This window comes from Chlamydotis macqueenii, chromosome 4, assembly GCF_036417535.1.
Source record: "Chlamydotis macqueenii isolate bChlMac1 chromosome 4, bChlMac1.mat, whole genome shotgun sequence".
NCBI lineage: Eukaryota > Metazoa > Chordata > Aves > Otidiformes > Otididae > Chlamydotis > Chlamydotis macqueenii.
The window spans coordinates 56,084,863-56,100,483 of NC_141559.1; the positions used below are offsets into that span (position 1 = coordinate 56,084,863).

Genomic DNA, 15,621 nt, shown 5'->3' on the forward strand with positions numbered 1-15,621 from the left:
TATTTCATTTTATAGAACTTTGTAGACAACATACTTAAAACTCAGTAGTTGAAGAATGATTGAGTTCTGCACAACTTAATTTTTCCTGCTCAAGTTTAAAAAATAACTGCAACAATAAAATGAAATACATCAATCATCCCAAGTTTTGAATTTCCAGAAGAGGATGTCATCTTTGGGTCACATCCATTCCTGGCATTAATCACTCACCTTTACTGCAATAGTATTTTGATAGTGATCATCCCTTGGAAAGGAAGTTCTTAATCCTACTGTTTGAACAATTGGGAGTACCTTCAAAGACACTTTCAAGGCATTTCGGCTTCAAGTGAAGTATTATATCCCTGTTGTTTCATATAATCTGCTGGAAGAATTGCCAACAACTGATGTAACTGTTTACTTTTATGTATGACTCATTTATGAGCATTCAGTTCTTTATCAGAGCTATAACTAAATACAGATCTATGAAACACAGCGCCACACGTTGAGCTCACCACAGCCTTATGCCCAGGCCACAGGAGTACAAGGCTTTTCAGCATACGATACGCTACAAATGCAAAATTCAAACGTCTCTGCAATATAAAAGTACATGGGGACTTTGAATAATGTATGAGGCATCTTTTTTAATAGCTCTTGTTAAACTGGTTTTGCCACATTTATTACTGCAAGTTAATATGTAATACACTACAGTACCCTGCAATAAAAAGCTCCAGGAGGTTTATGTACTCAAAGCACCCTGCTCATGCTCGTTTCACTGAGTTGTTCCACAGTGAATATGCATCCATCCTTGAAACATTTTGGTCCAATACACAGCGCCAATAATGCTTGCCAACCAAGCCTTCAACTTCTCAATATAATCTTTCTGTAGTCTGCTTTGGGAAAATGATAAGCAGGCTGTTATTAACTTGCTGACAGATAAATTTAACAGCTGCTGTCATCAGGCTGACAGTAAACAAATGAAAAAGTGCTAGAACGTGCTTCAGAGTCAGTTAAACTAGTGATTAATCAGCAACAAGAAAGGTGACAAAGGTCAGGTATTTACAGCGTATTTACCTACCAGAACAGCTACACCCACAAACAAAGACTAAGTAGGCCACCTTAGGCCTGATGGTGTCTCTGAGCTTAGCTCAACCTCTCATCATATTCAAACAGGCAAAAATGAAAATACTTACAGTAGGTGAACAGTGAATGCCATCCATGTCACTGAACAGATAGAGGCATATGTGGGCACATGGATGTCTGCTAGCTGCCTTTTTAAAAGTCTCTGTGTGATAAAAGAGGGACCTGGAAGAGCAGTAAAGGTTAGGGAAGACCATACCACCCTCATACAGCAAACACACAGTGAAAGGCTGTATGAGTGGTCAGCATATGTACAAATTCAGTTGGTGTTTCCTGATCAAACATCAGAAAACTTGCAAGTCAGTACTATGGGGGAAAAGGCAGCATTCCTAGCTTCTGTGCCCCAGCCACTTAGGTTATCTCTCTTTTCTATTAAAAAGCTCCACTGTTGACAAAGTGCAATGTATTTTCAGAAAATGAAATTACTACCCTCGTCAAGAGTATTCCTGACAAGCAATGGAGATCAATTACTTCTGTGTATGAGTCAGGTGGCGTTTATCTCATTATTACATTAGTAGGCATGGTGATGTTAGGTTGACAGTTGGACTTCATGATCTTGGAGGTATCTTCCAACCTTAAGATTCTATGATTCTGTGGTTCTATGATCTCCAGTGCCATTTGGTGTTCAGACCAACTTGTTTTACCCCTCTTAAGAAGTTTCACAAGTAGAGAGGCCTTGCAGCCCCACTAACGCACCCCACCAAGCACCGTTCCTCCCTCACATGCCACCAGCCTAGTTCCCGCTCAACTTCCCCATCCTATTCTGAACCTCAGCACCTCTTCAAAACCCGCCAGAAAGGAGTCAGCTATGCTCTGCTAAAAGAGTACTTTCTAACACACTTGCCAGTTTTGTTTTGCTGGAATTTAAACAGTAAGAGAACGGCATTTGCTAGGAGTATATAATTCTCCATAAAGTACCAGGATGCAACCGTGATGAGTAGAGAGGGTGACGTTTTGAATCAGTACTCCTTAGGATAAAATTTTTTTGTAGCACGGCTATTTAAGCGTGGCTGGAAAGGCAGGTAAAGGAAGATGGTAGAACAGGTTTCTATAAAAACTAATAACCTATGTACTTCCTTCCAAATTCCCTGCAGATTATTTAAACTATTCAAGTCTTCTTGACCTACCTACATTATTCAGCACAGCTACGTAATGAATTTAATTGCCCATTAATTTGTCCTGAGGTATGGTAGTAACGAGTAGCTGCCAAGATTTGTTTTGTATCAGCATTTAAAAGCCATAATTTAGTGAGCAATATATTGCCTCTGAGGTTTTCTTTTTTCTAGTTCTTAACCATTCCCCCTACTTTCCAAAACACTTCAAATTACTTTAGATAATATCCTTCATTTCACTGCCTGGAAAACCTGACAACTCACTGAAACGCTCTCCACTGAGACTCGCCATGAGAAAGAGATCCCTAATACATCAGCTTTGGGTTTTCTTCACTGCTTTAGAAGGGAAGGCATTTTCACTTGCCCATTATTTTTGTTCACTACTAATCATCAGCATTAAATGTTCCTTGCTGATGCTTTCTACAGAACACCAGTGACCTTCTTCATCTAGAATCCACTTACATGTGTACAGGACCAGCTGCTAAAACCAAGACTATACACTTTGGATCTATCAGCATTTAAATGCTTGCCAGAAATATGAATTACACTCCTTTTAATCCCTTATTTAAAAAACACAGATTGTTTAGTACATAATCCATGAATAATTTATTACAAGAGAAGTATTAGCATACTTCACTAAAAATTAAAATTATTCCAAATTAATAACTAAATTAGAACATTTTCAAAAATAACATCGCTTATAGAAAATTTTTTAATACAAAAAGATAATCAATAATTTACTTCTTAACATGACAGACTTCTGTACACCATGAAAATAAGCATTAACTTTGGTTTTCTGACATTGTAAGAAAATAAGTAGGGGTTGCTTATGTATAAAAGCAAATATGCAGGTCCAGTAGAAAATACAGAATTTTTGCTTGGTACAAGTTATTTGACTGCCGGGACTTGGTATAAAAAGAGCCCAGACTTGGTATAAAAAGAGTCCAGACCCTTCTCCAAGAAAGTATTACTACAGAGCTTAAAAAAATGCCAACACACATCCATTCAAGAACTAGACTAGTTGGTTGACAAATAACCCATTTGGTCACACCACAGTGATGACTGTATAAGCAAATAAAGGGTCCACCAGCTATGCAAAAGGATCTCTCTTCAGGTGATAACCTGAATACTCATCGCCAAATGACGACATCTGGCCTTCTCTTTACATCAGCAAGATTACCTGCAATCTGTTATAAAGCACTGTGAGCAGAAGAAACGGACACCCTTTTCAGTATCACATTTTTCAGATATGCTCTTCATTGTAAAAATGAGGGTTTAGAAATAAGGTCCAAGTGATGGATACAGTTTCTTCCTCTTCCTGTAGATATGTCAACTACAGACCTATCCAAGTTAAAAAAAAAAAAGGTGCTTGTAATCTAGAAATAATTTTAAGTTAGTGTTACTTCTTAGTTTTTGTCAGGTTCTAAAGCATCATTAAAAATCATTAACAAGTGAGATGTTTCATGAATGTCTTTCAAAAAGAAAGTACTTAGCGAAATTTTCATTCTTATAGCTAAATTATGATCTTTCTTTTGTGGAACAATTCGTTATCCATCCAAAGTGTCCTCTTCTACTACACTCTCTTCATGTTAGAGAATATACAGCCTGCTTCAAGAGGAGGTTCTGCTTGACATGTAAATCTCAAATGATGAAAATCCATTTTTAACTGCTGAAATACTAGCATCCTCTGGCAAAGGTTCTGGACTCCCACTTAAAAACCCAAGAATTGGAAACGCAACCTTTCTGATGAACTCATCACGACCCACACATCTGACTGCTGAAGCTACTTTCTTGCTCGTGAACTGGCAACAAAGAGGACTGTAATGAGTAAACCATGGACGGTGTAGGCCGCTTTTGTGAGATAAAGATCAGCAACCACAACTGAGGAGCACACTGAGGTAGAGATGATACTAATCTTCAAGGCCTACGGTATATTAATAGCTAAAAGATCTAATAGAGGTGAATAGTCATTTTTACAGAAGATGAAAAGGACAAACTAAAACAAAAGATGTTTTGATGTTTCGCACTCCTTGTTTACAGCCCTTCAGTTACCTAATATTTTTAGAAATAGTGCACAGACTGGAAAATGGATTTTGCATTTATAATGGAATATAAAATAACAGGACTGGTTTGCTATTAAGAATCAGTGATACCTTTCGAGAAAATGAGAAAAAAATTGGAAAAGCTTAAATGAGTTTTGATGAATAGATGGCAATATTAGGAAGAAGTGCAGAAATAAGTAAAACCCCTTCTTAAACCTCAAAGTAGTATAAAATAGAGTGGAAATTCTTAAATGTATATTTTGGTTTTCTTCCACCTTTGAATAATTTATCCTTTTATCTTTTAAGCCTTTATTTTTAAAGCCAACAACAACTGTGTTCAAGCCTCTAATGAATTTGCTTTTTCTTAAAATGTGACTTGCTCATAGTTTTTAAATAAAAAGGTACATGCACATCCAGGGATTTGCAATCCATTCAGGACTCTTAAGGCAGAAAAGCTAAGACTTTGCTGTTAAAAAATGGATTTTGAAGGAGAATGATTATCAAGAACCACATTCATATATTTTTGGTTACTTCTATTTGAGATTCATTGGTAAGTCATCAAAAATGAAAAAAAAACTTGCATAAAATTTTATATTAAAAGCTAAAAGCCTTAAACACTATTTTCTTCATATTGTACCTCCAATGAATATCCTTCAGGTAGACTACAAATTTGCTTGGCAATAAATTACAAAATATAAAGCAAGCCTGAAGTATTAAGGCCATCACGAAGGTAATAGCAGAGCACTTGCCACTTCAGCAAGGATTATCTTTTATCATGACAGGACAATTGCATTTTGTAAACATAGCTTACAAAGACCATTCTTTTCTACTAAAATTCACCAATAGGAGATGCTGCATAAAAAAAGGACAAGGCCGTTCATTGCCTGACATACAGTCACCATCAAGTTTCTGTCATGTTAAGTATTGAATATTTTCATTCATTACTACCAACAGCTGGCACAGAGGAGTGGCCCACATTTAACTGGCCTTACTGATGGTTTTCCAGAGGATTGCAGAAAAGAAGAGCATTCTGGTAGACACAGGTAGGCTGAGTCTGCAATTCATGATACTTCAATGATGAACACCACTTGAGAGTTTCATTGACTGAATAAAACATTGTCCTCCTCACATGCCAAAGCTGAGTCTTCCATGCTCTCCAGTAAAGTGTGACAGGTTTCGTATTCATGGTATGGTGATGGTTCTTTGGCAATCGTAGATATCAACTGACTCCAGGTGATACTAGTATTTTTGAAAGCATGCAATAGAAAAATGCCTATGATAATACTGCAGAATCCACTCAGGGTTCCAATGATATCACCCAGGTCCACACTACTCCACTCCTTGAACAGGATGACGGAGCATGTCACAACCGTCGTGGTGAAACACACATAATAAATAGGTGTCACTAGAGATGTATTGAACAAGTCCAATGCTTTATTGAGATAGCTGATCTGAGTGCTGACTGAGACCACTAAGACAGCCACCAAAACGTAAACCAATGGATGTCGATAAACTGGCTTCCGCTCCAGCATCTCTTTAATGGCAATGCCCAGGCCTTTCACAGATGAGACAGAGAAGGCACCAATGAGTGAGCAAATTAAAATGTAGATCAGTATATTTGTCTGACCTCTCCTTGGAGCCACAACAAAAATCAGTATGAAGGCAACAACTGTGAGGAGAACAGCAAATGTAACAAACGCTGTAAGAAAGAGGAAAGGGAAGAAGAGTAATGTGCATGAGAGAAAACACCAGACTATGTCCAAGTACATACTAAAAGTTATTCAGTGTCCCAAACACTTCTCTATGAACTGTAGCACAAGTTCATTGCAATCGCATACAGACCTGGATCTTGCAGCTTGCTTTTCATTTCATCTAGTGAGGTGACCTCCTCCTCTTCAGGGGCATGGATAACCATAACCGTTGACCCCAAAATGCTCAGGACACAGCCCAGCTTGCCATGAATATTCAGCTTCTCATTTAAAAAATAGGATGACAATATAGCACTGTTTGGCAAAATATAAATATAAGGTTCAGCTCCACCAGCCACACGAGACATTAAAAATCTTTCTGTGTAACATGCCAGTGATTCAAAACCTCTTTTGAATTTGGATAAATGGGAAACCAGCCTCAAAGAATCAAATTTTAAGGAGTTTTGCTGGAAGGCTGGTCAAGATCAAGAAGGTCAGGTTACGTTTTAAGGGGGGTTAGCAACCCTAATCCCTCCCCTCAGGTTGCAGAGGGTCTGAATTGCTCAAGGAGCTTCTCATTACTGATTGCCTGGATTAGGGGTGGTTTGACCACATGAGCTGTCACTTTCTTCAAAAAATGGTCTGAAGTACTTCATTTGCCATTAGAACCAATACTCAAGTTTTGGAAAAAGTCATCCCTCCCCAGACTCTCTCATCCAGGCAAAGTTTTTCCCTGGCTTGCTAGGACTCCCCTAAAACCCCAGAGAAGGCACATCTCCCCAGGGATTTCAAGATTTAACGTAAGGATAATAACATGGCCCAAACAAGGCCACCTCCAGGGCACACGATTAGCCAGCTAGAGCACAGACACAGGCTTAACAGCGTGTGGGCAAGCTCACAAATAGTTTTCCAACCCACTGATCAAACTACAGCTATTTTTTCGCACAAGGGTAATGAACTCACTGACATGAAAGTTCTCATGACCTCTCTGTTTCACGAAAATTGGAAAGATTGCTATCCACATCAAAGAAGAGGACGTTAAAACTCAGGCTGTTTTGAGAAGCAGCAGCCATGCAGCCAGTTAGTCAGCATCTACCTACACGCTGATCCCAGCATATCTGTAGGTGACAGAGTAACACTGGTTTTGTATGGCAGAATGGCTGCGTTTTTAACAGTTAGACTACTGCAAGCATCTTAAAAAAAAAAAAAAAGACAAAATGTGGCCCAGGTTGGTTTTAAACACAATATTTCATATACTATACTCAGGTCCTAAAAATAAGAATTTTACATTTAAAATACAATAATTCCATTTTGCTAATAAATTATTTCCCAGAATGTTTGTTGTAAGCATAATTCATATCTTTTCTGCTTCTGTGACAGCCATATCAATGGATATGCTTAAGTAATTTGAAATTATTTGTTTCTTCATAGATAGGCAATAATGAGTGTCTGAAGGGCATTCATATTTCAAAAGAACCACAAGTTTTAACTGTGGATATTTAAAAAGCTAACATTTTCTTTGCCTTCTTTCCAGGAGGACTTGGAAAAGACCAAGCAAATGGAAAATGCTTACTAAGTGTGCCTTAACATGAAATTATGCTCCTATAAAAAATGTTTCAAAAAACATTTAAGTGGGGGAATGTTGTATCTTCTTTTCAAGTTTTGTCACAAATGAAGAACCGGATAAGATTTTTTAAGAAAGCTTCAGTTCTCTAGGAAGAGATGAATTACAGCCTTCTACCACTGTGCATCAGCAGTGTACCTGGTATACGCTGATAAGAAATACTTCATGATATAGGTGGAAGGTTGTTGAGAAAGCATATATTAGTCTTTGGTACAAGACCTCTCATTCTCTCTACCCAGAAAACTCAGTTCTAAATAAGCAAGGGATCTTTCTACCAAGGAACAAAAAGCATTTTTTTTTTTGTCAATATATCACTTTTCAGTTTTCTTATTAAAATTTTCTACTTTCAGCCAAAGATACTCTTTTTCTCTCACACTGTGAACAGTTCCTTTGTGAAAGTTTGCACTAACCTTATGAGAACACTCAGTGCACCCAAGGGGGTAACTAAGGTTGCAGGTGCAAAGGCATAGGCAGCAAAGTTTGCAGCTTCTCCTAATCCCACTGCAGAAGAAAGAACATTTGGGTTAGGCTGAAGGCAGGGAATAAAAGACATACTACCATAAATATCTTTTGTGATAGCTATGACAGCAAATATAAACAAAAATCTTTTTTTTCCACACTATATATGCGAATTTTCCTTTCAAAATTATCTAATTTCCTCTGAGCATAATAAAGGCTGAAGAAAGTTAAATACTTTTCCCTTAAGTACTCCTAGAAGCTGGACTAATTAAATTCTATTGGTTTTGACTGGATATTAAATAAAAGTTTGTTATTCTGCAAAAATCTCCAAAGAGCAAACACAACTATTTGAGAGATGGGATATCAGAACAGCTTCTGTCACAAAGATGGTTGTAAAAACATTTCTTTTAAGTGAGGGGAGTGAAAAATCAGAGAATAAATCTATTTAAAACAATCTGCTTTATGTAGCATTTACATACAGGTTGAGAGGTGTCGTAGTTCAGCCCCAACGGGGACCAGACTACGCAGTCTCTCTCTCACTCCCCCCACTCTCCGAGAGAATAGGAGGAGATTTGACAAACAAAAGAAAACCAGGAAAAAAAAAAACCAAACACGCGGGTTGAGATTGAACAAAAAGTAAATTTAACAGTAATGACAGAAGAAAACAAGACAGTGATGGAACACAAATACAGTATAATAGCTCACAACAGATCTCTACATCCAGTCTCTTCCAACTAGGAGGGCCTCCCTTCAGCACCCTCCTCACTTATATACCGAGCATGATGTCAGATGGGATGGAATAGCCCTTTGGCTAATTTGGGTAAATTAACCCCAGCTGTTAGCTAATTAGTTAACTATCCCAGCCATAGGGGCTACCAGCTTCAGTTCTCCACCCAGCTCAGGTAAATATTAACTCTATCCTGGCCAGAACCAGGACAAGAGGAAAGAGGCGACTTACTTGATAGCAATCCAGCCCACCAAAGCCATTCCTTCAAATAAGAATATCCACCTTGTCCTGAAAGCAGAAAAAAATAATCTCATCTTAGAAAAGATCACCTTATTATAATAAACAAAACTACAGCTTCACATTTGCCTCTAGTCATATAAAGTTCTGAAAGAGCATGTTATCTGGATGCAACATGAAGAATATTTTGTTTGATTTTGACTGACATTTTTATTAATCGCTCTATTGCTTTGTGACTTGGACTTCTGAAAACTCCTATTTGACTACAGGGAAAGTTCCAAGCAAAAGTAAAATGGCCATGAAGATTGCTGGTGAGCTTAAGAAATGATTCAATGTGCTCTCCCAGGTCAGATCCAATATATTCACATACAGTCAGCTGCACTTTGACTCTGCCTATAATTCAAATTGAGAGAAATTTGAAAGAAAAATGCCACTGCATGCTTTATTTTTTTTTTTACATAAAACATAAGTATATTGAACATTCAGTAACACTTTTTTTTCCTAATAACCAAATTCTCTGGAAGACTATATTGCAAGAAATACAACAAACAGAAGAAAAACTGCTAATGCTATATACTTAAATCAATGCAAAGGGAATTATGAGATTAGTCCAATGGATTTTTTAAAAGCTTTCCATATTTTTCTAGCTCTTTATGTGTTGACTTTGATAAAAGGACAGTTGAACTAACTGTAGAAACCTTTGTAATAAGTATCCTTTCTACGCTCATTGCACTTCTCTTTTTTAAAAAATAACTAAACCTAGTTACTGTCTTAAGACTTTCCATCTTAAATTAGGGGGAAAAAAAGATGAGAAAAAAGAGATAGAAAGGTGTTTTGAAGGGTAAGACAAACGGAGAACTTTATTTGGTATTTAACTGCTGCCAGGCAGGAAGTATCGCCAGCTCACTAGATTTAATACTGACCGCTGCCACAACCCTAAAAATCCTGAAATCTTAGTGTCTGTAACCACATTGTATTTCCACCCCTAGCCAAGACAGGACTTCTGATCACTGTTAAAGTATGATGATTTTCAACTATGATGGTTTTAAATGTGTGATCTGTGACCCAAACCTTGATTTTGCCGAGTTATAACAGAGGTGTTTGTGTCCCCAGCAGGAGCAAGGCAGGCACCACAGCTTACCAGCTCGGGGGACTCCTTTGTCTGCCAGTTTCAAAAGTCCTTTCTTCTTCAGTATGAAACTAGAACCAATAAAGACACTGGAACCTATCGCCAAAGCCAAGCCAACATAGAGGTGGCATTTGCTTCCAGCAGGCGTGGAAACGCTCCAGTTCATTTCGTTGAGAGTCCCATTCATAGAGGCAAGGAGTGAAGAGTGGGATTCGGACATGCTCATGATCTGGCACTGTGCCTGGCAAGGGTCACGGCAAGCAAAAGAGAGTATAGCACCTGGGAGGAGAAACAGCAGGAGAAACGATTCATGAACCAGGCATAGCTCTGAAGGAGCCCCGTCCTTGCTCTGCTCACTCCTTTCCATATCTTGCCAGACCATCTGTCATTTCTGACCGTGCAAATAACTCGGAAAATCCACATAACATACAAAATGCAGCCCCAGGTCATTATCACCCCTGTTATATACAGGTGTATGCCTTATTTTATATATATATATTTGCACTACATTGTCTCAGTCAAACAACTAGGGCAAAGCCAAGGAATACAACAATGAAATAGTATCTTCAGTGTAAAAATCAACTTAAAACCGTAAAAGCTAACCTGAAACGTCAGGAAGAAAGGGCTCTTTTATGTTGTGCAGAAACCACATCCCCAAAACACAAGCATGTAGCTAAATCCATTATTTCAGACTTTGCCTACTAGAGCAAGCCTGCTGTTATTCCAGGCTTCTGCTTTTACATTTGTATCTGAGATTTGAAAACAACAAATAAAAAAGGAGAAGAAAAGAAAATCTATATAGGGAGCAAACCTTTGCTGTATACAGGTATTAACATGTTCTATTAAAATTGTTCAGTGACTACTGTGTGAGCCAGCTCTTCTTTAACCAATCATCAAATTTGAGGTCAAGGCTTCATTACAGCTCACAGCAACTTTCATCTAACCTCACCAACCCCTAGCCAGAGGAAGACTGCAGCCTCAAGGGACAGTCCCCCTGGCTATCCCGGCAACACAGCGGCAGAGACAGGGGATCCTGAGCTAAGACTGAAGCTTCACACCCTCCCAAGCTCTGTCAGCATCGCTATGATGACAGCCTCTGGGAATGACGTCACTGCCATCAGCCTAGATGTGTTTTTTGAAGGAAGAAGAAGTATTGCATTTCCAAGAACTTTTAAGGAGTCCTTATTTTGCGTGGGGAAGCAGGGGACAGGCAGCAATGCTGCAACAGGGCTTACACAAGTCTAGGCAGACGTTTCACAGCTTCTCATGGTAGACTGCAGCACGCAAGCAGCGTTGATCAGAGAACCTAGGCTGGAATAGTTTTTAAGGACAGCCTTTTTGGAAAGAAAGGTTTTGTTGCAATAACATGTTAAAATATGAATCAACAGATGCAAAAGTACAAAAGCTCAGTCCGCTGTGATTCATACAAAGCATTGGATGCAATGCATAACAACGCATAATTTTGCCTTCCATGTTTCCCCTGTAATTAAAATGAAACTTGAATGATTCATCCTGCTCAGTGGCACCATCAGGAAAATACTAACTTTCTGCCCCCCCCCACGCCCTCCCCCCTGCAACTGAGAAAAACACTTGTAGACTTAGTAGAAGAGGATGCGTTTCTGTGTCTGTTCATACCTAAGCTTTGGAAATATTAATGTTTTGTCAAAACTGCCCAATTAACAGTAAGCAACCTTGGCTAATTCACCTAATACTGCTTAGGAAGGAATATTTAAAATATAAAAAGTATTAAAAACGGTATGAAATTTGACAGCATATCTTCATTTGCAGCTGACAATACTGATACTAGCACCGAGAGACACTGCCCTTTACAAGTAAGGAACTGAGAATGAATACCTGCTCCCAGTTGCTCCGTGCCACAATCTACAACAAACACACTACAGTAAGTTATCATTCAATTTTCGGGCTGTGCAATCACATTTCCTTGTTTGCCAAGAGAGTTTCTATATAACAGGAGTTGGTTTGTATTGCTAAGCCAGACTGTAAAAATGGTCCCACAAGATGGGTATGTCTGTATTCTGCAGCTGAAGGTTAAAATCTTAAATTTACAACTACATGAAAGTACTTTTGCATAGTGTGTAGGACAGATTATATTCTGACATCTTACCATTACTAGAAGTTACAATTGCATAATATAGGAGAAATGTAAAAGTATTTCAAAATCCTGAAGTATTAGCATATTCTTAGAAGAAAAAAATTTTGCATATACTTAAGTTTTGACATAATTATTAAAGATTAAATGACAAAAGAAAATTACAGAGAAGTCCTTCAAGCATAAAGGCTTCTCTTAGGTAATATACATTAGGGCAAGGCAAAAACGTGGAGAGGTTGCCAGTGAATGAAACCCCCTGGCTCTCAATACCTTATAATGATGCTAAACCAGACCAGCAGCGGTTGTACCACCACCACTCAGCTACTACAGGCTTCATGCGAGAAGCAGCAACAGTTCTTGCCTTTAATTGAAAGAAAGCATCAAGCTAAAAACTATTAGCAAGTATGGTCTTTTAGCTACTTGCAACGGTAAAGGCAGCTTTCTATCAGCGTGTTGGGTTTCTATAGACAAGAAAACAACACTCTTCTCCTTTTTGTGAATGGTGTACTTTCATTTAGCTGGAGATGAATGGCAGGCTTATTCCCTTCCGTATGCCACTACTACTACTTTTTCTACTGATTCTTAAGTTTTCCGTTCCCCAGCAGACTTTACGACATTGAATCATGAAAATTTAATTATGCCATCTGTAGTAGGTCACTGAGTGACTGCCACAGGATGCTTCCCTCCTTTCTGAAGCACAATCTTTGCTCACATTTACAAAGAGACGTCTTCGTCTGTTCCATCTGCCAGCTGAGAAGAGTAATTTTGCACGATTGAGATCTCTGTTCACTGTGCTGAGTGGCTTTTTCTAGTTTTAAAAACCGCATCATTTGTTCCACTTGCATGTAAAGCAGTACATCACTCCACCAACCAAAGAACCACCTGAGAGCTGGGAAGAGGAGGCCAATCCAGGAATTACTATCACTTCTTTCCCCGCTGTGACCAGTCTAAAGATTACCTGGAAGGGCTGAGGAAGGTGACAAATCTCTGGGGCCGCCTGGCTTGCTCAGCACCCAGTTTCTGCAGCTAAGCTAGTTTCACCTCCCACCTCCAAACGACAACAAACATGAACCTGCCAGCAGAACTCCTCCTTGCAGAAATAAAACTCTCTGAGCTCTGACTCAAGGCTGACAGCAACAGGAAATCGGTGTTTCAGGCGGCTGCTGTTGTAACTCCTGAAACGTTTTTATGATTCAGCTACATCTGAAAATGTTTTCTCAAACACCTAAATATTCTCTCTCCGAGTCGGGTAGATCAGCCAGCCTGATGCTACATGTTTCTTGTGGCAAGTTTAACTTGCTGTCGTTTTGTGGTCCTGCAAAAGCCCAGGACTAACGTACCAACAGTTCATTAGTGACAGCCACCTTAGCTTTTCTCTTGCCACTGAAGATACTGGTCCTAAGTCAGTTTTCTTCGATTAGACACATCACTTAACCATTTTTACTGCGTTCACGAGTCAGCTCACCCCTGGCAGGGGGATGAAACGCCTTCCTTGGTCACCTGGGAAATACCAAGCCCACTTTCGCCAAGGGCCAGCTACTTGGGCCAAAAGTCGATGTACCGAGAAGCAGCAAGGATCCGTTCCCCGGCACACTCCCCTTCACAAAAATGCACAAAAGATGCTGAAAAGAGGGTTTAGGCTTTTCGAAAAACAGCTGCGTGACGTCATGCAGGAGTGATGAGAGCCACTCCCGCGGTGCCGGGGCAGGGGCAGCGCGGGGGCTACCGCGCCCTCACCTCCGCCTGTTGCCGCGCACCTTCCGCGCACCGCCCCATCCCCAGCGCCGCGCACACCCCCGCCACGCCCTCACCCCACACTGCACGCAGTGCTCCGCGCCGCCCCCCCCCCCCGCGCGATGCCCTGCGCCCCCGTCTCCCCCTCCGCGCCCGCGCAGGCACTGACCGTGCAGCAGGGGGGGCGGGCAGGCAGCGCCTCTCGCTGCCCCATGGCTGCCAAACGGCCCCTCCGCGGCGGCCCCGCCCGGCCGGGCGCGTCCCGGCGTACCCGGGCGCGGCCCGCTCCTCCGCCCCGCAGCGCCCGGCCTGGCAGCTGGCGGCGGAGTTGCGGGAAGCGGCCACGCGGGGCTCCAGGAGCGACTCTGGTGGGTTTTATTTCCTATAAATTGTCATAAACCGCATCCTGGGCTGCATCAAGAGGAGCGTGGTCAGCAGGTCAAGGGAGGTGATTCTCCCCCTCTACTCCGCTCTGGTGAGACCCCACCTGGAGTACTGCATCCAGCTCTGGAGCCCCCAACATAAGAAGGACACGGACCTGTTGGAGCAGCACAGCACTTAAATTAATCATCTTTCGTTTCAGAAAGTTTATTAGCTCTGTTGCAGACTGGTGAAATAGGGTGACGGTGTCAGCAAAACAACTTGGTTTTCTCTGCTGTAGGCATCCTTGACTTTGCACTCCTGGGGTTAAACCAAGAGATCAGTTTCAGTGTCTTTGTCTCTCTCTTTTTTTTTTTTTTTTAATTTTATTTCTGTACGTAGGAGAAAAGGAGCATTGCATTTGGTTTTGTACATTTAATTCCCTATCCACTTTATCTTTACAACATCTACATTGTAAGAACTTCAGTGGAAGGTGGCCTTGAACTGAGTGCAGGCTGCCTTATAAAAAGAGTTTGACTTCTCTGCTTTAATGTTTCTAAGACACAGATTACTGCTACAAAAGCACAATAATTTTAAATAGTATTTTGTACAGTTAAGTTAAAATCTTAAAGCAGAAGCTGAAAATTTGGGAGCAAACTTCCATATTCTTGTACAATGTAAGCATGCCTATAGGATAAAACCACATATATGGACAGAGACACATCTGCAGTCTGCTCCCAACTCCAATTTTTGTTCATAAATCCTCTAATTTTGAGGATTTTTTTTCTCATATACATATACATAGAGTTCCTTATATGTCTTATTATGCGGTATTTAATGATCATAAATAATGAAGATGACAACAGGTTTCCCCACAGTGAGAAAAACTGTTCACTGTGCAGCTAGTTCAGGTGCAGACATGAAACAAGATCTGGGGTGGGGGGGGTGTGTGTTTACTGTTATTTAGGAAAGCTACCTATGATATTTTGAAGTCCTCCCATCATCGCTCAGCTTCCCTGTTCAGCATTACTCTTCTCTGCCTGCAATCACTGCTACCCAGCAGGGTCCAAACACGAGCTCCGTTCAATATGGCAGCTACAGACAGGTTTATTACCTGTCCTGGCATGCGGCCATGCAAAAATTACTGAGTTAGATTTGAAAGTGGAGCTCTGACCATGGGAACTCCACCTCCCCCAAATGCTGGTGGTTCAGTGTAGATCTCTAGGAGCAACATGTAAAGGAATTAACTTCAAAAGAGACAAGAAATGGTGCCTTTAGGATGCAGT

At 40.3% G+C, this 15,621-nt stretch overlaps 1 protein-coding gene across 2 annotated transcripts; it reads right to left on the bottom strand.

Annotated features, from left to right (window-relative positions):
- Window positions 1–5,364: 5,364 nt before the first annotated feature.
- Window positions 5,365–14,189, bottom strand: NIPAL1 (NIPA like domain containing 1). 2 transcript variants are annotated; one of them, XM_086747102.1, is made up of 7 exons: window positions 14,145–14,189; window position 11,190; window positions 10,144–10,410; window positions 8,997–9,053; window positions 7,990–8,080; window positions 6,110–6,270; window positions 5,365–5,966 (listed from the first exon to the last, which is right to left on the bottom strand). In XM_086747102.1, exons 1-7 carry the CDS (start codon window positions 14,187–14,189, stop codon window positions 5,365–5,367), a joined length of 1,224 nt encoding a protein of 407 aa, XP_086603228.1. The 2 variants fall into 2 exon arrangements, with proteins under 2 accessions (XP_086603228.1, XP_086603226.1); XM_086747100.1 differs by lacking the exon at window position 11,190 and having other exon boundaries at window positions 14,141–14,189.
- Between the last annotated feature and the right edge of the window lie 1,432 nt (window positions 14,190–15,621).

Bases quoted from the DNA above. Each gene is read 5' to 3' on its own strand.
- NIPAL1 (XM_086747100.1), bottom strand. From the start codon at position 14,189: ATGGGGCAGCGAGAGGCGCTGCCTGCCCGCCCCCCCTGCTGCACGGTC. The intron at 6,271-7,989 runs GTTAGTGCAAAC...TTTGCCAAACAG, and splicing joins GCACTGAGTGTTCTCATAAG to TGCTATATTGTCATCCTATT. The intron at 5,967-6,109 runs GTCTGTATGCGA...TCTTTCTTACAG, and splicing joins AAGCAAGCTGCAAGATCCAG to CGTTTGTTACATTTGCTGTT.